The 19,964-nt window shown below is 38.9% G+C and overlaps 2 protein-coding genes across 4 annotated transcripts; one reads left to right on the top strand and one right to left on the bottom strand.

Annotated features, from left to right (window-relative positions):
- The first annotated feature begins 1,093 nt into the window (after window positions 1–1,093).
- On the top strand, window positions 1,094–5,683 carry LOC138028460 (uncharacterized). The gene is made up of 4 exons (XM_068876008.1): window positions 1,094–1,526; window positions 2,593–3,174; window positions 3,686–3,955; window positions 4,506–5,683. Exons 1-4 carry the CDS (start codon window positions 1,238–1,240, stop codon window positions 5,393–5,395), a joined length of 2,031 nt encoding a protein of 676 aa, XP_068732109.1. The 5' UTR covers window positions 1,094–1,237; the 3' UTR covers window positions 5,396–5,683.
- Window positions 5,684–9,750: 4,067 nt separating this feature from the next.
- Window positions 9,751–15,753, bottom strand: LOC138029055 (uncharacterized). 3 transcript variants are annotated; one of them, XM_068876733.1, is made up of 5 exons: window positions 15,364–15,753; window positions 12,597–12,904; window positions 11,291–11,432; window positions 10,326–10,569; window positions 9,751–10,158 (listed from the first exon to the last, which is right to left on the bottom strand). In XM_068876733.1, the coding sequence occupies exons 1-4, from the start codon at window positions 15,650–15,652 to the stop codon at window positions 10,352–10,354; spliced, it is 957 nt and encodes a 318-aa protein (XP_068732834.1). In that variant the 5' UTR covers window positions 15,653–15,753; the 3' UTR covers window positions 9,751–10,158; window positions 10,326–10,351. The 3 variants fall into 3 exon arrangements, with proteins under 3 accessions (XP_068732834.1, XP_068732833.1, XP_068732835.1); XM_068876732.1 differs by having other exon boundaries at window positions 9,751–10,569; XM_068876734.1 differs by having other exon boundaries at window positions 9,751–10,569; window positions 12,597–12,901.
- Window positions 15,754–19,964: the final 4,211 nt, after the last annotated feature.

The following is a 19,964-nucleotide window of genomic DNA, read 5'->3' as shown; positions in this document are numbered from 1 at the left end:
ATTCTCGGCGTTCTGTACAAGTTAAATTTATTTTATTGAATATTTCCCATACTACCTTTCGGCATTGTCGCGAACGCTCTTACGCTTCTGTTGAACAACCTTTCCCGAAACAGCTGTATATGAGCAGCTTCGTGGCTGCCTATTCGGATAATTTTCTTCTTTTTTGGCCAGGTGATTGGCGTTGCCAGTCTTACTGAAGACCGTGAATAAAATCAATTCAATAATTTAGCATTCTTGCATTAATAATCGTTTCATTCGTCTTATATTTCTGGAACCAGAGCAGGTTTGGAACAATAATAAAATGTGGTCTAGTCTTAACTTACATTTTAACTAAATATTCAGTTCAAAGGCGGAAGAATGTGGCTTTTTTTTTCAAATATATTTATGATCGAAAACTTTATTTAAGAATCTTGGTAAGAAATAAGATCTCGTTAACATTTCCTTTCCAAGAAAAGAAAGGAACAAGGAAACTTAGTCATGCTGGTTAATGAAGAAAGACCTTAAATATCAGCGCATATGGAATCAAAAATGAAAAATTGAGGTTTCTTCGACACCAAAACCATTGTAATAACGTGCCGCAAAGTAGCATACCTTGCTTTTTCGGTTTAGGTACCTTACTACCGGCAGGAATATAATCTTTCCAGCGCCCAGTCGAATGTGTATATCACTAGCTTTCCCGGCCACCATATTCTAGGCAAAATCAGCTCGCTTCGAGCGCCTTCCTTATAATAAGAGTAGGGGAAATTATCATTTCGTTTTATTTAACTCACCCCCATAGTAAAGGTTACGCTCCTCGCGTCAAGAAAGAAAAAGGGAATGCAAAATACACTCCTTTTTAGCTGATGACACTAGATGACGTCCTGAAAATTTCCCCGAATTTCATCACGTGATTAAAATGGCAATTTATTTGAAGAGTTCAACTTTCGATCATTATAGCTTTCACTGCTGGTTTATTTTCCTTTATGTCTTTTTTTGTGAATCACACATCAAAGTCTTTCGAGGAGATTGAAAATTGTCATCGCGTGACAACTTTGGAGTTGCGTGACTGTTAAAGAGTTTTTAAAAATCCAATAATGACAGGTTTTTTTCCGGGAAATTTTTTGCGTCGTTGGACAGATCGATCAGATGGAACGATAAACAATTCGAGGAAACGAGTGAGTGCATCGCTCATCCAACTTTTCAGTGAAACATTATCGTGCTTACATAAACGGCTAAAAGCGTTGTCGTTGAGAAGAAAATGATGGCGAAAGTACAAACCATCCATCTTTTCAATTGCGACCAAACCTACAAGTTTGATGCCGTTGAAGAATGGCTGGAAAGAGAGAAAATGACACAAAGATTCTCTGTTCAACAACATTACTTCCCTCTTTCAAAGATGGCTGAGATGAGCGGAGAAACCATTCCAAGGCTAAACATGGATTTAGCAGTGTTTGTCGTCCCTGCTTATGAATCGCGTTTGCCTATCAACCAAGAAAGCGCCGGTCTCGGATACGCCAAGATCTATCGAGCTTTACTGCAGAAAACAGGTAACGGCAAGCATATTGCATGAATCAAATATACACATTACGTTTACAGACCAATTACGTCCTTGAAAGTTACTTGTACTTTTATTCTATATGAGAAGACAAAAGATAATAAGCCTCTTGCATGGTGCCGTCATTTTACTATCGACACCAGAACTGACGCAAATGCTTGGCCTAAATGGGTCAGTATAAAACGAGCACTACTGACCAGGTATAAGACGTGGACCAGGTATGAAACAAGGACTGAGTTTTAAAAAACGGAGTATAGAACAAAACTAGGTTTGGACTGGCCCAGATACAGATTTTAGAAAAGGCTTTGAGTACTCTTAAATCTGGTTCCTTATGATCTGCAACACTCCGCGACCATCGGAAGCTGTCTGCGTCGGTGTAACCTGCGATCAGGCCCATTTTTAGCTTCGCTCATATGCTCTCTTTTCCCTACATCTCCAGAATATTCACACGGAAGGGGTCTTTTAGTTTTCTCCGGCCCTGTTTCACCTAAGTAGATATTTTGCATGGTCATGCATGCTCACGGCCCTAAAGCTAAATTTCTTGGAATGCTGTTCCGCATTTGAAAATCCACTATTCAATGTGTTGTGCTTGAATGAAGGAAGGGGCAAATATATACATTTTTGTATGTTAAGTGCGTTGTTTCACTATGTTTATCACCGCTGCTTGTGTTGTGTTTCTTACGAAGCTTCTTGCGATGTTTTCTAGTATTCTTCACTTTTGCGAGCATAGAGAAAATGTAAGTTTCTGGTGACGAGAATGGCATTTTGCACCTTGCGGGATTCCTGTGAACAACTTGGAACGTATTGTAGCACGCTTACTATCTACAAGAATATTTACCAATTTCAGTCATAATGTTAGAAAGCAATGACCCACTAATGAGCGGGCTCTTCTGTTCGCAGTCGTCACAGCGAGAATCATTCTTGAGTCTGGGTAAAGGACTGCAGATTCTCACACCGATTTAAGCCGTCCCACCAACAACAACAGTCCATCTCATGACTGAGATCACCCGGAAGATTTTTGAAACTAAATTTAATTTTTTTCACTCTCGTCCTTCAAGGAGATAATGTCATGATCGTGATTGGTGGAGATGACAACTACAAAGACGAAGATGAGGAAAACGAACAATTCATTTCCCGTTGGGCGAGAAGGAAAGTATCTTCACAGTTTAACGATGAATATATGGATGGACGAAAAGGCTTCATTCTCTCTTGGAACGAAAAACACAGGGAAATTCACGAGGAAGCACTGCGCCATTTCTTGGATCCAAGCAAAAGAGGAACAAAGTTTGAATACAAGCCAAAGCGAAAGCTTTCACCAAGACCTGAAACGGCGTCGGCACATCCAGTACAACAGTCAAGGCGTGGTAATTTTTCACCAGAGAGGCCCAGTGTAAAAGGAGCAACAATCCATACACCGGAAACCGAGCGTCCTTCACGATCTGTTAAGGTGGCTTCCGACCCATTACATCAATCAAAGCATCACAGTTCCTCAGCAGCACAACCCAGCCACGTCAGGGACTCAGACAAACCAGAGGGACGCTTACCAGAGAGACGAAGCGCCTCTCCTTTGCAAAACGATGGAAACACACTAGTAGAGGTTTCTTCTTCAGGCTCTGGAGAAACTCAGAAACAGTTAATTGGTGAGAGGATCTTTCACTTTGTCATAGTTTTGTTTCCTTTCATATCTCATCAGTATTCAATATTCTCTCATGAGTTATCCTGCCCGAACCAAGAAGCCAGAACTTTATCACTTAATACATATGTTGAAACTAGGAAAAGTAAATGGCCAGAAATGGAACAACATCATTCTTATCAGTCAAAGGACTGTATCATTAGAGGTGAAACAAAATAGTAACAACAAAGACCTTTCAAAGCCTCCAAATAGGACAGGACTCGAGTGATTTAAATCTTTGCAACTGGTAACAGTCCACGGCCTTGCCTCGAAATGGAACATGAAATTCAGACCAATGGTCATTGTCGGCTTTTTAATATAAACCATATAAGTTGCTGTATGTAGCCAGAATTACGTTTCATTTGCATCACCAAGATGCACGCGATAGTGTAACACTGTGCAATAAACTAATATTCATTTTTTTCTTCTAAAGAGGCAACATACAATGATCATATTACTGACTTCATTTGAATTTGTAGACTTGGCTGTTTTTGGCTGCAATGTCTCGGAAAAATCCATGCAAGTTGTCAAGGAAGTACTTGGTCGGCTTCGTTCTCAACTTCATATTTCCTCGCAAATTATTAAACACTCTGATTCACCCGTAGAAGTGAAGTCATCCTTGCAAAAAGACACTGCCAGATTCTGTGTGTTATTGGTGGATGCCGAGACAGTCACTGACGCCTACCGCAATTTACCAACACGAAGAATGGAATATGAAGATCTTCTCAAAACAGCAGCAGACACTGTCGGTAAGACAGTCGTTAACCTTTGGGTGCGTTTGATTGACCGTATTCCGGAATAGGAATAAATGTAATAGAAGTTATAATTCCTTTCTTTTTACGGAGATTCGCATTAAGTTTGCCAAACACCTGCTAAAATGCTATTTTAAATGGCATATCTTTATTATCCTTGTTGCTTCAAAACGCCAGACATACTATTTTTAATCATCACTCCACGTATTCTTATTCCGCGTCGGAATAGGGTCAATCGAACGCACCCTTAGTTTTTCATGCTCTAAGGTTCCCGGCAAGCAAAGCCGCTTATGGTACCGCAGGTCAACACTGATAAATTTTGGAACTATCCCATTTCAGCCTGCCTTTTGACGTCCGCCGTACGTGTGGTTCTTAGTTTCCCTGAGTGACAAATTGTAAAATTGAGAAAAAAAGACCCGTTGTTCTCAGAATATTCCAAGGCCACTGATTATTTGTTTTTTCCTTTTGATTGTATTGTTCCACAACCTTAAAATGGTTGTAAATTGCACCAATGACACTTCTTTACCACTTTTGTTTAAACTTTTAGCTGAAAAAGTGATCATTGTGATCTTCGCACCTTGTTCTGTGCCCTCTAAGAAAGATGAAGTTGTGGTGAAGGAGGCCATTGAAGCCATTCTATTGGCCACAGGCAAGGGTCATGTCCAGTGGGTGAAAGACAAGCCGATTACACCAGAAGTCTTAGAGGAGAAGATCATGAGCTCAATACGGTCGCAAGAGTTTCCAAATTCAGGCGATTCTAGGCCAACCAGTGTGGTTGAGCATCGTTCCAATGTGCCAGACAGGACAGTTTACGATCCGCTGAAAGCTCATTCCTCGCAGCAGCCTTATCCTTATGGATATGATCGAGATCAGAATCAATCACAGCAAAGGATGTCTATGCAATCCCATGGGCCGCGGCCGAGTGTCTATCGAGACTTTTCAACCATGAAAGGGTTTGTTATGCTCAAAACACGTCTAAGGTTTGGTCAAATTTCTAAACACCATAGCGATGTTCAACTTTGGTATCCCAGATTTGTTGTCGCCCCCGACATAAAGAGAAAGTTGTTACAAGAATATCGGAACATCGCTGAAGCTGTAATGGAAATTGCATCAGACGGAATTGGTGGATTATGTACGAAAATCAAACGTAAATCCGAGGAAAAAGAAGAACCAGTCCAACTTGCTGAAAACGATACTGTGATGCTGAAAACTCGGCTACGTGAAGGTCAGATATCAATGCGGGAAGGAGACTTGAAATTTCTCTATCCTCAGTGGGAAATTCCTTTATATATTATCCAGGGTTTATCCGAAGAATATCTTTTTCATTCCGATGTAGAACTGTACATAATTTCTGACGAAAAAGGGCATTTGCGCACCCAGGTGAAAACGTATAGAAAGGATAGAGTCAGTAGTGCGGTCAAGAAAGTATTCAAATAATGAAATCTAATGACATTAACACGACTTTGATTTAGTTTGCAACTTTTGTATTTCAAAGTAACGTTTCTTTAATTAGAAGAGTAGACATTTTCATCAGCGTGGTTGAATTTATACGTAAGTGTTTTATCTTCGGGCCCGCACGCATGCGAGGCTCGCATGCCCACCACTTCAGTCAACCTTCAAAACGGCAGCTGATCCTGTCTGACAAAAAAGAAAGAATCAATTTTTTTGATACCATTCATGTCTAGTAAAACAGCCAAAGATAAATGTCAAATGTGTTTGCGGCAATTTAATGGTATTTTTTTCATTTACTATCAAAGTAATGTACACCCTTGCTTAGCTGTACGTAACTCGTTCAGTTTGTATTTATCCGTGTTTTCAGCAACTTTTCTGTTCGAGTGGACTACTGACCACGAAAAAGCTACTTAGCGGTTGTATGTAGCGCCGTTCTTGCTACAGGCAAACTGGTAAGAAAAATCTGAACCTCAACAGATCCTTCTCTTCGAAAACTACATCGGAGAAAAGAAGTGCTAAAAGAGGAAAGCAGAAAAGATGGCTCTTGAGCCACTAACGACCCACCCTTTTACTATCATTGCGGATTTACAAAGGCAACGCGAGTCTTGTACTTTTAATTATTGGTGGTGCCGCAGTATTTTTCCACAGATTGCCATTCCTTGCGTTTCTGCCCAAGAAGCGATTTAAGGACGTTCGCGCGAAACTTTTCTAACATTGATTTTTTTCTGCAAATTTTACTATTGAAAGATGATGAGTTAGTGATGTCAAAAATGTAAACAAAATGGGGGGTCACCGACGTCGTTTTAGAGAGAACTTGCCCGGAAGAACACCCTAAATCTGAAAAAATCCGGCTTCTTTAGCGAATAAGCCCACAGTGTCTGTAAGCCCAAAAATATTGCAATTACGTCTTTGAAGTAAAATGTTCTCTACCAGACTTTGTTTAAGTGGACCCACAACCTCGTTCCCAGGGCTTTTCTCCGCCGAGGAGAGGATGAGCGGGAAAAGAAAAGACCCTGGCATCGGCCGATCACGTGATTTTCAAACACCCAGAAAATTTGGGTGTAATAAATCAGCATGTAATAAATGCAGAGTTAACTGAATACGGTGTAATGTGAAGTGCTAGATTTCTATCCCATATGAACCATGTGAGCGTTAGCCCTACTGATGGAAATGGGCCCACACAAGGACAGAGAAAAACTCTGATCAGGGCGGGAAATGAACCCACGATCTTCGGATTAGATCACCGCCGCTCTACCGACTGAGCTACAAGGTCAGACGGGAGCAGGCCGTGGGAACTGAAGGGTTCAATTCCCTTGACCTTGTAGCTCAGTCGGTAGAGCGGCGGAGATCTAACCCGAAGGTCGTGGGTTCAATTCCCACCCTGGTCAGAGTTTTTCTTTGTCCTTGTGATCCAAGAAAAAGTCAAACCACTGGCCACGACATTAAATGGGATCACTTTGACATTTTAGCGTCCGGAAAAACTGACTTTCACTGTAAAGTTAAAGAGACTTTGTTCATTCAAGAGCTAAAGCCTTCCCTTAAATGTAAATATTAGTAGTGAGAAGTTATTGCTGTTTTAGCTATTACTTTTCACTATGTCTAGACACGTACTGCTGCAGATCATTTTTCTCAGTCTAGGTTCCAGACCCCTATTGTTTACGATATATATATATATATATAGTTTTTAAAAAATTGTAACGGTCACTTTTGAAAATGTGTGTTGACTAGCATACGAAACGTCAAGTTTTATAAAAATGCGTTGGAATACCATGTTTATCACCGCTGTTTGTGTTATTTTCCTAATGAAGGGTGGTATGGCCGAGTGGTTTTTCTTCTCGTGCGCGCCGCGCCCATGTCTCGTCCCATTCCCCTTTAGCCAAAACGTCTCGCCTCATAACCCGTACTGAATTCCGAGAGAAACACAGACTGCCAGCAGTCTAATCTAGCTGCGAAGAAGGAGGGAAACCCATCCGACAGAATGAAAACGATAATGTGTTGCTAAAAACACGTGCTTGTTACGGTCAGATTCCATATGGAGGCTGGAGACCAGACTACTTAGCCAGAGTGTGATATCCTCGCTTTTACTTCTAAACGTTTAATCAACAAATAGATTCCATGTTGCCGTCTGCTCAGTAATAGATCACAAATGTTTAATTTGATGGGGTTTTTTGTCTTGTGATAAAGCTAGGTTGAACTCCTAAGCTTTTGCGTGACACAATAATTAAAATGGTGTGCGCGAGAATGATGTCACTTATCCGCTGATATTTTGCAATCTGAACAGTCCTTATGGGCATAAGTACTCATATAGATGGTTATGTAATAGATAAAATATGAGCGGGAGACCTTTATGGGCATTTAAAACGGCGAGCCGCAGGCGAGCCGTTTTATAGCCCATAAAGGTCGGACGCGAATATTTTATCTTACTTGTGAAATGAAACCGAGACAATAGGTTGTGTTTGTCATGTTAATCAGGCGGGCGTGGAGCTGTCCCATAGGAGTTTGGAAATACTCAGCACTGAATTAGGCAATAGGCCATTTTACAGTTGTTTGCTCAGCGACCAAGCCTATGAATGGCTGCGAGGCTTCCGGTGACCTTGCATTGATACAGACCTCACTGCTTTTATCATGTAAATTGTAACGCTAATTAGTCCATATTAACATTACAAAAGCATGAAGGTTTGTATCAAAACAGGGTCACCGACAGCCTCGTTTCCATTGTTAGGCCTGGTAACTTAGCCACAACTGTAAAATGGTCTATTCATTTTCATAGAGCTTTTGTAGTAGAAACATGGCTCGTCGGTTTTGCTTTCCAAAGTGTAAAAAAGAAGAGACCAGTTTTGTGTCAGAAGTCACTCCGAGAGCAACACAATACAACACAAAGTGGAGCAGAAAAGTCTTGGAGGAATGGCAGCAGCAACGGCAAAATAAATGTGCAATGTCAGAACTTGTTGGAGGGGCCAGTCTCAAATGTGAAGATGTTCCAAATCTGACTGTTTTTCACTAGAGCACAAATACGCTATACTTTTGGTTGAGCAAGTTCAATTGTGAAGAGGCCATTCAAAATGGAGAGCGTTATCCGCCCAATTCGCTTTATTTGTTAATAGTTGTGATTGAAATGTCAAACTTGTGATTGATTAATAAACTTTGTACAAATTTACAGGATTCGTCTTTATTAAAGTTAAGCATACTAATTTAATAGGTGAGCTGGAGATCTTTATAAAAGTTAAGCATACTAATTAGGTGAACTGGAGATCTTTATAAAAGTTAATCCTATTGATAATTCAACTAATTAAAAATTCATCAACCCCAGCCTTTCCCTTCTATCTATTCAATCCCTCCCCGTGCTTTCAGACAGTTGAACTTTATCGGGATTTACAATGCGACACATGTGACCTGAATAGTGCGTTTCTGTTGGCTGTCATCCTTATAAATTATTCATGAATTTTACAAGAGCCCTCAAAATTGTACCACAGGCTTTTTATAGCAAAACGCCTTATAAATTTGAGTAAGACATTTCTTCGAATATCTCACGCACGAAAAATCACACAGACGGGAACCTTTACGAGACTGTTTGAATATTCATCTTCTTGTATCTCTGTGATTCTTTACTTTATTTGTTGAATGGTTTTGATGATGGTGTGACAGTGAAAACCGTCAATTTGTTTTATATAATAAAGAATTAAACGTTATTCGCATAAAAGCTGATGGTGACGTCAATCGTACGTTTGTCCTCCAATAGATCATAGGCAAGAACCAATCAAAATGCGTGAATAACTTGGGCTATTATATAAAACAAAATTGATCCGGGGAAAAATGGTTTATAATCCACTGATTACGCAAATCTTATAATTTTCTTATTTTCTTTTTATTCGAGCTATAAAGAAAAATATTACACAATTTCAGCTCGGTATTTGAACTAAAATACTGTTAAAATGAGGACCGTACAGAGTTTAATTTCAACAGATCTCACATCAATTCATTGATAGCCAATGATCACTTACTTCTGTAACGATATCCAGTACAGTAAACACCCGCATTATAAGAACACTTTTTTTCAGGTTTAAGGCTGGTCGTGTTCTTATTTGAGGGGTGTTTAGTGAGAAATCAGCCTGAAAGTGTTCTTAAAATGTTCTTAAAATTGGTTTCAGAAATATTTCAAATTGTATATTACGAGAGGTTACAATGGTGTTTTGTAATAGAATTTGTAGTTTGTAATGGTCCTGAACACCATAGTACTTTGATATAAGTTACTGTACTGTATTGTTTCTTTATCCTAATACCCTTTCCCTTTGTATTAAGAACATGTTTTATTTATCAGGCTGAATTTGTTCTTATCTATATGGTGCTTTATTGACTTTATTGGCCAAATTTCAACCTGATGTTCTTAATCCACTTGCTCTTATATGGGGTGTTTACTGTAGATTCAATAGTCCTCAAACTTCGGTTATCAAAGGTTAAAAGAAATAAAAAAATAAGCCAGCGAGCAAACGAATTCATTGAACCGTTGACAAAAAGTCCTAGAAAAAAGGTGAACTTCACACGTGTTGTTCGATCTTTGGGTATAAGGTAACCAACTGTCAATCAAAGAATCAAGGAAATTATCTTTTTATATGTTATTGAAATTGGAAAAATCCGACCTCCCTTCTGGAGCTCGGAGTTTTGCACGTTTTTCTGTTGACAACTAGTTTGACATACGTCAGGTCTTACTTATCATGCTTGCAAAGTGAACTACTTTACCGCTCTTTTAACTCCCGTGAGAGTTTTGAAGCAAGCAACCGTGGACAATTTTCCTGTCGGTGTACGTTGGATCAGTGGCTTGATCTGATCGGCGCTATTTCAAGTTGAGAAACTAAATATTTTAAGCAAGAGCCGATACAACGTAGATTTGATTTGATTTTAGTGGTGCTTTTTTAACACATGCTGTCTGCGCAGACATAAAGTTTACAATATCATGCAACATGGACTGTTCCCATTTTTGCGAACCACAAGCCTCACTCGGGCTTCCGGTGTTGAGCTATAATTTTTTTTCAGAGATTGCACAATTTCTTGCGGAGGCCACCAGTTATCTGTTCTCTCTAAAACATCATTTGACAGCTCTCCATTACAAAGATGGGTGTCCAGGAGAACAGTGCCTTCTGGATAATGATTCGCTGAAAGCCCTACGGTAGAAACGAAAACAAAAGACCCTATTCAACAAATTTCAATTCTTGAACACACTGACTAATTTACATTATTAAAAAACTGGATCATTGGATAATGCAATTCGAGAGTTTTTATGGGCTAAGCCATCATGGGTTATGAGCCATTATACCATGATCTACAAACACGGCAAGCATATGCGTGATTTTTGGGCCTTTTTATTTTTATTGTAGTCTAGTTTTCAATGTTTTTGGGGGAGTTTTTAAGAAAACAATTATTCCACTCGCGCTTGTTGGATATGAGGTGATTATAGCCAACTCGGCGCTACGCGCCTCGTTGGCTATCTACCATCTCATATCCAACGCGCGCTCATGGAATAATTGTTAATAGGGTAACAGAATGCCTCTGACTCGGACACAATATTGTGTTGTGCAAAACTGCGGTCTATATATATTAGAGAGACAGAAAATATATGAGAGAATCCCAAATAATCATATTTTTAACTGAATAAAGGTTTCGAAAGAAAATTCGCCCAGAGCGGGTTTAGAACCCACGTCCCCCCGTTACTAGTCGGGTGTGATAACCACTACACCACCAGGACAACCAATCGAAGAGGTGATTTACGTGATGAGAGCGTGGGACCTCTCAAGAGACATTTAAGTTGGTCAGTAAATGCATCCAGTGATCGACCGATCGATCCATCAATCTCTTATTGAGATTACACAGCGCTAAGGAACTTACCAGTAAAAGTAGCAACCACTGTTTCCTGATTTTCATCCCTTATCACAACCACAATCACGGTATCAATCTCTCTTGTGACAGTATCAGGCGCGTCGTTCACTGTTTCCTGATTTTCGTCCATGATTTCAATCACAGTCTCATTCTGTTTACGAGTATAAGTTCAGCTTAAAACGTACATTCAATAGAAGGACACTCAAGGCAAATGTTTAGTATAAAGTGTAAAATAATTTCTTGAAGTCGGAGCGCAACTAGTAAAAAGGTTTAAACAAGTGTGCAGAATATTTTGTTCGGCTCAACCCAACTTCATCAGCTTCAATAAAATGTGAACGTTAAGAAGGGTTACATCGTGTTGATTTAGCTGTCGAGGTGACTAAAGTCATATCATAAATGTTGGCTGATGCAAAACCTAGAAGGCTTTCAATCAACTCCCTGATGCGACGTTTGAACGTATTACTTTCCGTGGACAGAACTTTTGTGGCTGGTGAAGTTCGGTTGAGCCAAAAGAAATATTACACTTGTTTAAACCTTTTTATTGCGCTCTGAGTCCACTGAGAAAACTGTTTTACTAGTTTTTTAATTATAACTACAGAGCAGGAAGGTAATAATATTTTGATAGTATAAAGTGGTTTCTCGGCATTTCTGTTATAGATTTTATGCAATTTTGGGTGTATTTGTCCGTTTTCATAAGCAATCATATATAACAGAAAACTTGAGCGATCGGAAACTCATACGTTGACTTCACGAGCCGTTTTGCCAATTAACTATTTGTTCAGTAAATCGTTTTATGTTGGTCGTGAACTAGTTAATGTGGTGCGGCATCGGTTTGGATTTACCGTGAGAGAAATGGAAACATTCGTAGCTGCCCTGCTGCAACAGGCAGGTGAGAAAGCTTCATATTTCATCTTGGCCACTTTTACTTTTTGAGCGCCAGGTCAGCAACAGCACTTTTGATGCCTCCTTAGGGAGTGTCCCCACCATAGCAGAATGCCGTTGTGGAGTAGGGGCCGAAACTAGCTGCCATGGTTCCTCCTGATAAATTCTTACGCTAGATACAGATGCAGGATGAGCTGTGAGGTGTTTTACTACTTCTTCTTAGTGATCTCATGAGCCTTTCCGATGAGGGAAGCTCGTTTTGTTTGTGGCGCTAAATGACTAATTTCGAAAAAAAAACTAACACAATACTGCCAAGATAGATTTCTCGAGAAGTAACCTCGATGAACATCCGCTTATCTAAATCGGTGACACTTAGAACACAGAAATTCATATGAGATCAGTGTTAGATGTTAAACTGACTTCTTTTTCCCACCTTCTGATTTATTGATGTCAACGTATCTTTCACCTCATCAGATTCCTCTGGCAAGGTTGTTTCCTTGGGTTTCCGTTCAAATTTTTCTCCTTTTTTGCTTGGATCAAAGTAATGTAGTAGTGCTTCCTCGTGAATCTCTCTGTGACGTGTGTCCCATGAGAAGATAAAACTTTTTCTTCCGTCCAGATACTCGTTGTCGAATTGGTTGGATATTTTTCTCCAGGCCCATCTGGACAGCACAACTCTGTTCTCTTCTTCTTTGTCTTTGTAGTTATCATCTCCGCCAATAACAATTATTACATTGTCTCCTTGAGATGATTGAATAATGAATGACAAAAATCATTCGTTTAACAGGGCTCGAAATTAACTTTTTTGTTCAGGCGCCAGCTGGTCGCCTTAATAATTAAATAGCAAAAATAAACAACAACAACAGCGCGAGAAAGACCTCTAAAGCCCCTGTTGTTTTCGGCTTTGTGTTTTGTTTGGTGATGGTGATCTTTAAAGTTATTTGCAACGGAGCGAAGCACAGTCCGTGTTTTCCATAGCAAGGCAAACATGGGTCCCTTATCCTTGCTTTTCACCTCTTCAAAACATAGTTCTTCATTTTCCTACACCTTGCGTGGCAAGCAACTTACCTTTATCGCAAGTAAACGCTATAGAGGTTTTGCACGGCAGCCATGTTGCATGGCAGGAACAATGAAAATTTTTTGCATTAGAAAGAACATTTGTTCCCATGGGAAAAAGAATCTATTAATCCTGCCATGCAACAAGGCTGCCGTGCAAAATCTCTATACTACAATTGTTCGGCGTAGGCCCACACACAACCACAATGCTCGTACCAGTCTCCGACCGGGATAAAATTAAAAGGCGCGGCTAGAATACGGTTTCAGTAGCTTCTAGAATTAGAGGACCTTGGTTTCTTAACGTACTTTTCTACCAATATTTATCTCCATTTATTAATCACCTAGTGCAGTCAATTTTGCAGGTGTTCGCTTTCTAACAGAGGAGACAAGTTCTCTAACCCACTTTACGTTAAGCGTACAGGTTGTTTTTGAAAGTGCCATACAAATTTCAAAACTCATTATGCGATGTCCAGGTTCATTATCAGCATATTATCAATATCAAGCTGGTTCCGAGGAGGTCCTTCGGTAATTTGGTTAAATCTAGGTTTTCAGCATTCACAACTGACGATGGATTTAAATTTTCAATTAACCTTCTTGCTGAATCTTCGTCTTCTGGGCGCAAAAATTCACGTAACCGACAAGAAGCATACGGTGTTTAAGTGCGCCCACGAACCCATGAAGCCGCTGAAACAATATGGCGCCTAGTAACCACAGTGATCGAAGTATCACATGCCATTAGGGACAGCGCGTCACCCACGACTTGTTTCCTCAAAATTTCATGAAAATTACATGACGGGTGGCTTACATCACACTTAAGAAAAATGAACAAAAAAACACATTTTATAAAAGCTAACCATTCTTGAACAAGTGCGTAGGTTCAAACAGTGTATATCAGTGCTACAAACCCACAAATGGTCAACTTTGCGTGCATTGGAAAGTTTTGTTCCATTGATTTTGGCTTGTCTCTAACAAAATTCCGAAGTATCGAAGTACATTTTGTGCTATTGATTATCAATGTGAGAAACCGATTTTCATGTAGTATTTATACATTATTTTAGTTGGGAAAGAAAGGTGAGTGGTGTTCCAGCTACCAGTTTCGGACAAACTAATTTCATCATATAAAGATTCAAATAATTATAAAAGCCGTCTACTGTTTATCCTGGGTTATCAGACAAAAGGTGATTTGCAAGCTGGCGACCAGTTCTGAAAATCCAGTCACCAGCACTCAGTTTTTGGTCGCATTGGCGACCAGTGAGTCACAATTTCAAGCCCTGTCGTTCGTAATGACGCTCCTTGACACTCTACTTTAAAACAGTTTTTCATCCACAGCTCGTTAAAAAAAATTGTTAGCTGCCTGAGCGGAGCCTTAAAAACTCACGAGTATCTCGTCCTCACATCGAGGCTCTCAGCGTTCGACGAGAGTTCAAGCCTTTCCTTACACAACGAATATTGTTTTTCAATGAATCTAAAACAAACTTTCACCAAAATATTTCAAAAAGTCATAGTATTAAGGAAACAAAGTATCGTAATTCCTTGAAAAAAGAAATATTATCAGACGTAAAAAGAACCCTCAATACAAACTCAAAAAACTTTTACAAGTCTTGAAAAGTCCTCAGGAAAACTGAGCGCATTTTATGTGCCAAATTTGTTCAGTTGATTTGCTTCTTTTAACAAAATAATTCTATTTTTCCATCATGTTTGAAGCATTCAAAGTTTTGGTCATTTTTGGTTAAAAAAAGCAAGGCGTGGACGTCTATTGTTTGATGAGGTCTTGTTCTCAGTCAATACACGAAATTTGTGGAAAATATTAAGACAAGGTTTCTTTGTAATCCTCCACACCCCTGTGTTAAAATGCCAATAAAGAAGTGATAAACAAGTGATAAACATTCCCAGTTTCTCAGAAATTGAAACAGCTATTTAAGGGGAGGAGGGGTGGGGGTCTGCTTTTGACTGAAAAAGATGCAAGGGTGTAAAATTAAAGAAATTTTGGGAAGGACAAAAAGCCAAAACCTTAACAGTAAAGTAATCTGAATATCATGCCTCAAACGTATAAAAAGCAGTAATGTTTTCATGCCTTTAATTATTCGTTGCAAAGAAATATTTGAACAGAGCACATAAAGATAGTGCACTTTGAATATACTCACCAGTTTTCCTTTGAAGGGTTTTGTAGATCATGGCGTAACCGATTCCAGCGTTTTCTTCGTTGATAGACAAGCGAGATTCATTTGCATGAACGACGAAAATCGCAAAATTCATCTGCGGTTCGGACATTATATCTTCACACATCTCGGCCATCGTGTTTAAGTCGAAGTAGCGTTTGACAATGTTGATTTGGAATTCGAGTCCACTCTCTGTCAACAGTGATTCGACTACATCCAAGTTATAAGTTTTATCGCAGTTGAATAGATAAATGTGTTTAACTGTCACGTCCATCTTGGTTTCACTTCTTCGACCGCCAATGAGTATATATTCGATTATAATAACGCTTATAAAGTACGAACGTACTTCCGGGAAAGTGCTTTAAGCACTTTCACTTTTTTCCCGGAAGTACGTTCGTCACGCTTGCCATGTTTAGCTTCCGTCATGTAAGCCATCACTGTGTATGTTACATAAGATTTACGAAATTTCACCAAGAAGTATGTTTGTTGGAATCCGTGTCTGCGACGGATTTCCGGTTACAAAATCAGAAGCATTTTTTCTTATATTTCAGCTTTGATTTGCACATGGCAAATGCGTTAGTGTTCCAATTAGCAACACATGGACCGTCTGCGGTTTTGATCCATATACTTGCGAATTTACGAATCTGCCCACTTTAATATTCTAGCGTTTCTCTTCGGTATTTTATGGTAAGACATGCATTTTCATCAGCATTATTTTTAGCTGCTACTGCTGTCACGTAGTATGTGGTGACACACCGAAAAATAGAATAAAATCCAAAGTTTTATCTCATGAGCTACTGCCAATGTTATCATTTTGGGACTGTACCCAATAGTAGGTATTCTGCAGTTACTCCCTGTACTTTGAACCGGGTGTCACATCAAGATGTCGTTCAAGATGTCGAGGTTTCATATGCCTAAAAGAATGAAATTATCTTCTGAGACTCTGTTCGGAACAGATGCTTTTTATTCCCGTTCATTACTGGGTTGCTGTGGTCAACACAGTCAGAAAATGAGATGAAATTCTCCGTTTCCCGTGTCGAGAAAATGGAACAGTTGCGCATCAGGTCTTTCCTGTCACTTCCCTGCTTAGTATTGTCTCTGTGCTTCGTCTTCTGCGGGTATTTTTGGTGGGTCTCAGGGGGTAGTAGAAATGCGTAGATTTTATCCGGTGGACACAGTAGAATATTTAATTAACCTGCAATGGCGTCGAAGTCATGGGGCTAAAGAATGGAACGTCAATTGGATAAACAAGACAGGCGGTGGAAAATAAATATTTGGAATCTTAAAAGTGGCGAGTAATGGACTTCGACAACGATTGCATCTCGGTATCAAAGTGATCAGTGTTTCTAATATTTTACTAACTGTGGTGTTATGTACAACACTGAAACCAAATGGCAAATTCTGTATGGGTTTAAGATTTAAACTCATTGAAGGAATCGTACGCCTTGAATGCACCTGTGTTTACTTATCATTTTCTGTCTGTTGTCTGGTTATTTACATTTAAGCTTATTTTTCAACTCTGCACAGTCTTTAGGAAAAGAAAATAGAAAGGTAACAGTGAATAATTCTTTGCAAAGCTTGTTGTCTATTTTGTGCTTCATTATTCAAGGAAAGTTTCTTCGGAAAAGGGTTTGTTCCTGAACTCCGGTGATAAATTAATTTATTACACCTAACATGAGAATTTTATTCCATAAAGCTCATTTGTACAAATCTATACGCTTTATTTTCACATGTGGAAAAGGCTTATACAGCCAATCAGCATGGCGTACAGCTAAATCACATGTGGAAGTATAACCAATCAACGATAGCGTAAAGGCGTTTCCATGCCAATCACTCATGCATCTCGTGCAAATCGTACTTTGTTATTGAATTAAATTAAATTTGCATTTGGTTCTTTGTTAGTGAGTTTTTGTTTCTAATTTGCGTTCAGAAAACTATTTTAATGAAAATTCTCGTCTTATGTGTAATAAACAGTTCACAACATAGAAAGTGCTTTGTACGGGGTTTTATTCACTCGTTGTTTGTGTCAAAAACCCTCACTCGCTCGTTCCCCGCTCGTTCGGGTTTTTGACACAAACAACTCGTGAATAAAACCCCGTACGCCGTACTTTCTATGACGTAAACTATATTTACGTGACACGCATAATTTTTTTTTTTGCACGCACGCAATTGAAATAGGAAGAGTTTTTTGCCTCTAATAGCAAATTTGTTTGTTTTGTGAGATTTTTTGTGGAATATTTTGGTAAATTTAATATTCTCTGTCAAAAATTTGCATAAGAAGCTTAAAATAAACAAAAGAAATTACCTCTTCGTCGAATTTTCGTTGCTAACTGTGATGTTATGAACAACACTGAAACCTAACGGCAAATTCTCTGGTAACTTTTTCAGGTTGGATATCAAAGAAGGAATCGAACACCTTGCGTGAATGTGTCAGCTGTGTGTTTACAATTTTCTGGCTATTTATGATTTTATTTATTTGTACTTAACTCTGAACAGTCTTTAGTTTAAAAAAAACAATTTGAAATTTGACTTATTCTTTGTTAGGCAAGAATTTGGCTTGCATTTTACTGTTAACTCCCTGCTACGGACGGACGTTTCATGGCTAAAAAGTACGTTGTTTAACTCTGAAAGCGACAAACGATTAACATTCTTCCCTGTAGTTCATTTAATGTAAACAATAACCTTGACACAAGGTGATCACGTGCACCTTTGTGGTTGCCTAACACGTGATCAATTTCTTCCTTTTGACAGAACATCATGACCTGCAGAAATTTTCAATTGTAATTAATCTTTCGCTGAGAACTCGAAATTTAGAGTTTTATATAAAAGCTATGTTATTTTTTCTTCATCTGACTTTTGGCTTGCATTTTACTGTTAACTCCCTGCTTTGGGATACTCTTTGGTGCAAACGTAAAGCCAAAAAAAAGTTTGACCTGGTATCAGAAGACTGAAAAGAAGAGTAATTATGAAGCTTAAACAACATGTTCAGTCCTTCCTTAGTGTGTGGAATAAACGTTTGCTTAGCGGAACTACAAGACTTGCATGACAGGCAGGAAAACGTCCGTCAGAGCAATTTGCAGTTAGTTTTTTTTGCAGACTATAGTAAGGGGAACTGGAAACTAGACATTTCAAAGGCATTTTTCTCAAAACCTAGCAGTACGACTAGGGTTAAAATTTTGGGGATCAATAAACCATATGAAGACGAAACCGTCAACATTTTTAAATATATATATATATATATATATATATATATATATATATATATATATATATATATATATATCAGAGAGCTTTTCAGTTATTATCCCTGAAATAGACGAACATCGATGTTTTTGCCATTTGCGAAAAACCTGTCTGACAAATTTAACTATTTATTTGTATACATGATTATTCTATCTCGCTAAAGAAATCTTGAAATTTTAAGGTGGGGTCGTACGGCAAGTTTTTGAGAAAAAAGCCTTTGAAACGTCTTGTTTCCAGTCCACTCTCCAGGAGCTCGGTCCCCCTGATTTGCATTTATTTGTTAGGTAAAGTTACATTTTACATCAATTCAGGGACTAACACTTCAGAAGAAACATCCTGTTGCTTTCATTTCACAGATTTCAAATTCTCGATATTTTCTTTGGAAAACTGTAGTAAGCCACCTTAACATAAAGAAAAAACGAGTGAGTTTTACTCAAGAGCGTGTTTTGTTATCTTTGAACTGAATCAAGAGAAAATGAGGGGACATAGAGGGAGGCTCAAGGCGTTGGCCGGGATATGTTATGTCCACGAAAGTTATTTTTAGACGAGCGGAAGTCTTTGTTCTAGGGGAAGTCTTCTTCCGAGACGTCCGCATGCAGTCTTGCTTCGCTCTCAGGTTCTTAGTGAAAAGAGAAAATGATGGCGCACGTGGAAGGCTTATGAATATATATTTTCTTTCAAACATCGGACCGAGGTTGGCCTGCATGCGGACGTCTCGGAAGACTTCCGCTCGTCTAAAAATAACTTTCGTGGACATGACATATCCCAAGGGCTGGACCGGGAGCCTCCTTCTCTGTCCCCTCATTTTCTCTTGACTGAATTTATTACCAAAGCATAAAAAAGTTACAAAATAATTCGACGTGTGAACGAACGTGTGAGCCAAAGGGCCACTTCTGGCACGACATCTGGGTGACCCCTCAAATGGTCTACATGACCCCCAACTTGAGAAAAAATAACTGGAACGCTGCAGATCAATACCACCCAACTCAGTGCCTTCTGTTTTTGTGTAACACATACCACTGACAACCCTAGTTTACGCTCATGGAGCGTCTAATTTTTCTTAAAACGGCAAGTGCAGTTTACGACCAAGTTTTTTTAAAATTAATGTGATGATTTTTTTCTTATGAGGGCACATTTACTTTGTTTTACTTCTTTTATGACAAGAAACTTAAAACGAAACTTGTGAATGCCGGCATATAGTTTGTTTAAGTAATCATAATTTACTCTGGTTGTCTTGAGGATAAGTGACGAGTCTTTCGTTGGAAGCATTGCTTCTTTTGTTAATTATCTGTTTGAATCTCATTTATTAATTTTGTTAATTATTCAAGTTTGAATCTCATTTA

The sequence above is a fragment of the Montipora capricornis genome, chromosome 13 (genome assembly GCF_036669925.1).
Source record: "Montipora capricornis isolate CH-2021 chromosome 13, ASM3666992v2, whole genome shotgun sequence".
NCBI classification, from domain to species: domain Eukaryota; kingdom Metazoa; phylum Cnidaria; class Anthozoa; order Scleractinia; family Acroporidae; genus Montipora; species Montipora capricornis.
Note: the sequence above shows the minus strand (reverse complement) of the source record. Positions and strands in the feature narration are given on the sequence as shown.